At 36.0% G+C, this 4,013-nt stretch overlaps 1 protein-coding gene across 1 annotated transcript; it reads left to right on the plus strand.

Annotated features, from left to right (window-relative positions):
- The first annotated feature begins 821 nt into the window (after positions 1 to 821).
- On the plus strand, positions 822 to 3,805 carry foxi2 (forkhead box I2). Its single transcript, XM_079856364.1, has 2 exons — positions 822 to 1,517; positions 2,504 to 3,805. The coding sequence occupies exons 1-2, from the start codon at positions 926 to 928 to the stop codon at positions 3,064 to 3,066; spliced, it is 1,155 nt and encodes a 384-aa protein (XP_079712490.1). The 5' UTR covers positions 822 to 925; the 3' UTR covers positions 3,067 to 3,805.
- The last annotated feature ends 208 nt before the right edge of the window (positions 3,806 to 4,013 follow it).

Genomic DNA, 4,013 nt, shown 5'->3' on the forward strand with positions numbered 1-4,013 from the left:
TGGCCTTCCTATAATTTTGTTTAAGCAGCGGTAGCCAAATTAGTTTGCTACAACTGTAGCCTACTTAAAGTAGGCAAGCCTAACTTCACATAACATAGCCTCTTTTAAAATGATGAATTAATATTTTATTAATAAAACCAACTTTTTGTTAGAGACCTTTTAGAAAACGATTTGGTGAAACTGTACAGACCTGTAACTTTTACATAGGCAGGCCTATTAATTCGTAAATTCAATAAAATAACAACAACAATTGATAATAATAACAACAACAACACTAATAATAAGCTGCTTCCGAAAATATCTGATTATCCTTAGGCTATGTGATGATCTTTTTTTTCAGTGGCTGTAGCCTAAATAGGCTAGCTAACTTATGCTGGTTAAATAATTTTAACAATTGTATAAAAACGTTACTATTAGCCTATTATTATTATTATTATTATTATTATTATTCAAATCAACTGAGATTTCAAGAAGAAAGAAGAACAGAGAATAGGCTACTCTGTTTAAACCTTTCTGTTCATAATATTTACTAGCTAATGTCCGTTTTAAATTTGCAAAATGTATTAGCCTTTATATAGGCTAGCCTATTGTTTTGAGCCTAAATTCGGTTTTCTCTATTTTAACAAGCCTGTAGTCTGTCTCTCTCTCTCTCTCTCTGTTTATGAATGATTTAAATCATCTCCCTGAAATCCCCAATCTATATGCCACGCCTACTTCGAGGAGATTGTCATCTATTGGCTGAAGGAGTCAAGAATACAAGATTAGACACCGTATTTGCCGCACATGGGTGTATATATGACCAAATTTCGCTCAGAAAAACCAGACACTTGTTGTTTTTAACCTGACCATAAGAGATATAGTATTGTGCGTTACTGTGAGAGCGTGAGCTCCAGAGAGACACATTTGCCTTATAGGCACTGGAGATATGAACACCATCGACGCGCAGATCCATAACAATAGTAACGCTGCTGTCAACCCTCTCCAGCAACTGCCAAAAAGCGCGCACGAGACCCCGGATATGGCTGTGTACTGTGACAACTTCAGTGTTTACCACCAACAGAGTCTACCTGCGACGCAGCGACCAACTGGCTACGGCCTGGGGGACTACGCCACCCCAAACCCATACCTGTGGCTCAATGGACCTAGTGTCAACTCCTCTTCGTCTTACATACATGGCAACAACAGCCCCTCATTCATTCCCCCGGCTTACGGCTCTCAGAGGCAATATCTCACTAACTCCTCTGGGTTCGCCGGTCCGGACCTAGGCTGGCTCTCCATTGCGAGCCAAGAGGAACTTTTAAAGCTCGTGCGCCCGCCCTACTCGTACTCGGCTCTGATAGCCATGGCAATACAGAACGCGCACGAGAAGAAGTTAACTTTGAGCCAGATATATCAATATGTGGCGGATAATTTCCCGTTTTATAAGAAGAGTAAAGCGGGATGGCAGAACTCCATCAGACACAATCTTTCCCTGAATGACTGCTTCAAAAAAGTGCCGCGTGACGAAGACGACCCAGGTGAGTGATGCTCGTGCACCTTTGCATAGCTGGCCATTAACTGTGATATAGAGACAATGACGTGATAGTCATTTTGTCCAGTAGGCTAAGTTAAAAAAAAAAAAAAAAAAAAAACTATAGTTAAAGCACCTATAGTTTAAAATGACTTGAGAACACTTACCGCATTGGCAACTTCTATTTATTTTTGAATTAAAAGTCTTACATGTCCAGAGATTGAAAATGTATTAAATAAATAAGTAAATAAATAAACAGCCTACATAAATAAATTAAAAGGGTTCTTGGATTATTTGAGAAAAAAATTTGCATTATCTTTCATTATAGTCATGTCATTATAGTCATCAGAAAGTAAAAAAATAATGTTAGGCCTACATAAATATATAATAGTCTGCCGAATCAAAATTATTCATTTTGTTGTAATGTGACCTCTAAAAAAGCAAATAAATCTTGAAAAAGACTTCATTATACAAGGCACATTTTTTATCAAGTGGAATAACCCTAAGAAAACGTCTTGATATTAATGAAATAGCTTACCCCATATATCAAGACGTTCAATTTATATTTGTAAAAAAATAAAAAAAATAAAAAAAATAAAAGACCTTGTTTGAAAACATTATTTGGACAATATTAATTAAGACGTGTACGCTCAGGTGTATTCAATGTGCAAGAGACGTATTTTATTGTTTTGATTATTATGCTTGACACTTATAAATAATTGAATCATAAAATCAAAATTTACAAAAAAAAAAAAAGAAAGAAAGAAAAATAAATAATGGTATAAACATTGTTCACAAATGAAACCGGTATTAATACAGATTACATTTCTTAGAACTTGGCCCTTTTTCTTCTCTTTTTAGTTATTGGCCCAATAATGTAATTTTAAAAACTCGTTTAATGTTTAAATTAATGGAATTTCACAGTAAATAACTTGCTCATGAAAAGTTGCTACATTTGGGCCCTAACACACCAACTATCCATCTTGCTTGAAGGGAAAGGAAACTACTGGACTCTTGACCCCAACTGTGAAAAGATGTTTGACAACGGGAACTTTCGTCGAAAAAGGAAGCGCAGATCTGATTCCAGCACAGGTGCAGCCAGCAACACAAAACCGGAGGATGATCGACAGCTCGCAGGAATCAAACCCACCGTCAGCCCTCACCTCACCGGACCCGCATCTCCTGACACTGATGCGGCCAGTGACAGTCACAAAGCCGCGTCTCCTGCAGGCCTCGCGAGCGCTCCATGCTTCAACAATTTCTTCAACAGTATGTCTGCCTTAAGCTCGTCTTCGGCTCCGACAAGCAGACAGGGCTCTCTGGGGCTGGTAAACGAACTTTCCAGCCGAAATATCAGCGCTTTGAGCCAGTACCACGGCAGCTCAGCACCTGAGGCCGGTGGAGCGAGTGAACTACAGGACAGTGTGCACGTGAACCGTGGAATGTACTATAACTCTTTTACTACTGGCGGCCAGAGCGCGCAGTTCAACGGACACTTCTACAACAGCTTCAGTGTGAACAGTCTTATTTACCCTCGAGACGGAACGGAGTTATAAATCTATCACGCGCGCTCGTATGTTTTTTAATAAGAAAAAAAAAGATTTTCTTTTTTCAACACTGTGTGTGCTGCTGAAATGCAACATGCCTTAGAACCAGATAACATTCATATAAATGCAACATTGACAAATTGACATCCATCAAATGAGTGAAATCCGATGTATTAGTGTCGAAACACATTTTATTCTGTGAAAAATCTATTTACTTCTACATTGGATTCCTTTATGTCTTAACAGAGATTTCCATATTATGTGCCAGTTTTTTTGGATCATGCACTAATTTAAATGGATTTATCTTTTTAGTTTGAATTTATAATAGTATTTTGTAGTTCTAGTTTGATGGAGGGATTTCCTTGGTATCCATGATTGCCAAGATTCAGTATTGTCCAGTATCGAAAAAGTTTAGTCTTATTATCATAATTTTTTGGCTTATTTTTGTAAATGCAGTTGTTTTGTTTTATACACTTGTTTTAAACTATTTATATTAAGTTATGTAACTTGCAGTTTGTCCTTTAATGAAAGAAATATGTGGTCTGGGAAGCTATGGGTAAAATTAAAGTTTTACCTGTAAGGTAAAGTGATAAGTGAATTATCGAATGTCATCATGCCACTAACTCACTTGATTTTAAATGATGTTTCATAGCTGATGATCTTTACACAGATAAAAGTCACTACATTTTCAAAATTTATGCAAAATATTAAGTTTTAAAGAAAATAAAGAATTACATTTCCAAATCTCAAAATTCTGTTAATTTATTTATATATTTTTTTCCCTCGAACACTTGAACTTTTAATATGAACTTACAAACCTATGCTCGATAAAGGCGAATTAATTTAATACAAGCATTAAAATGACTAGGAAATATGCAACAAATAGGCATACATGAAACATTTTGAATCATTCAAATATTATATATATATATATATATATATATATATATATATAT

This window comes from Squalius cephalus (genome assembly GCF_949319135.1).
Source record: "Squalius cephalus genome assembly, chromosome: 21".
Lineage (NCBI taxonomy): Eukaryota > Metazoa > Chordata > Actinopteri > Cypriniformes > Leuciscidae > Squalius > Squalius cephalus.

What these genes read in the sequence shown, in the direction of transcription:
- foxi2 (XM_079856364.1), top strand. Translation starts at nt 926, where the DNA reads ATGAACACCATCGACGCGCAGATCCATAACAATAGTAACGCTGCTGTC. An exon ending in GCGTGACGAAGACGACCCAG is followed by an intron (nt 1,518 to 2,503) that starts GTGAGTGATGCT and finishes TCTTGCTTGAAG; the next exon opens with GGAAAGGAAACTACTGGACT.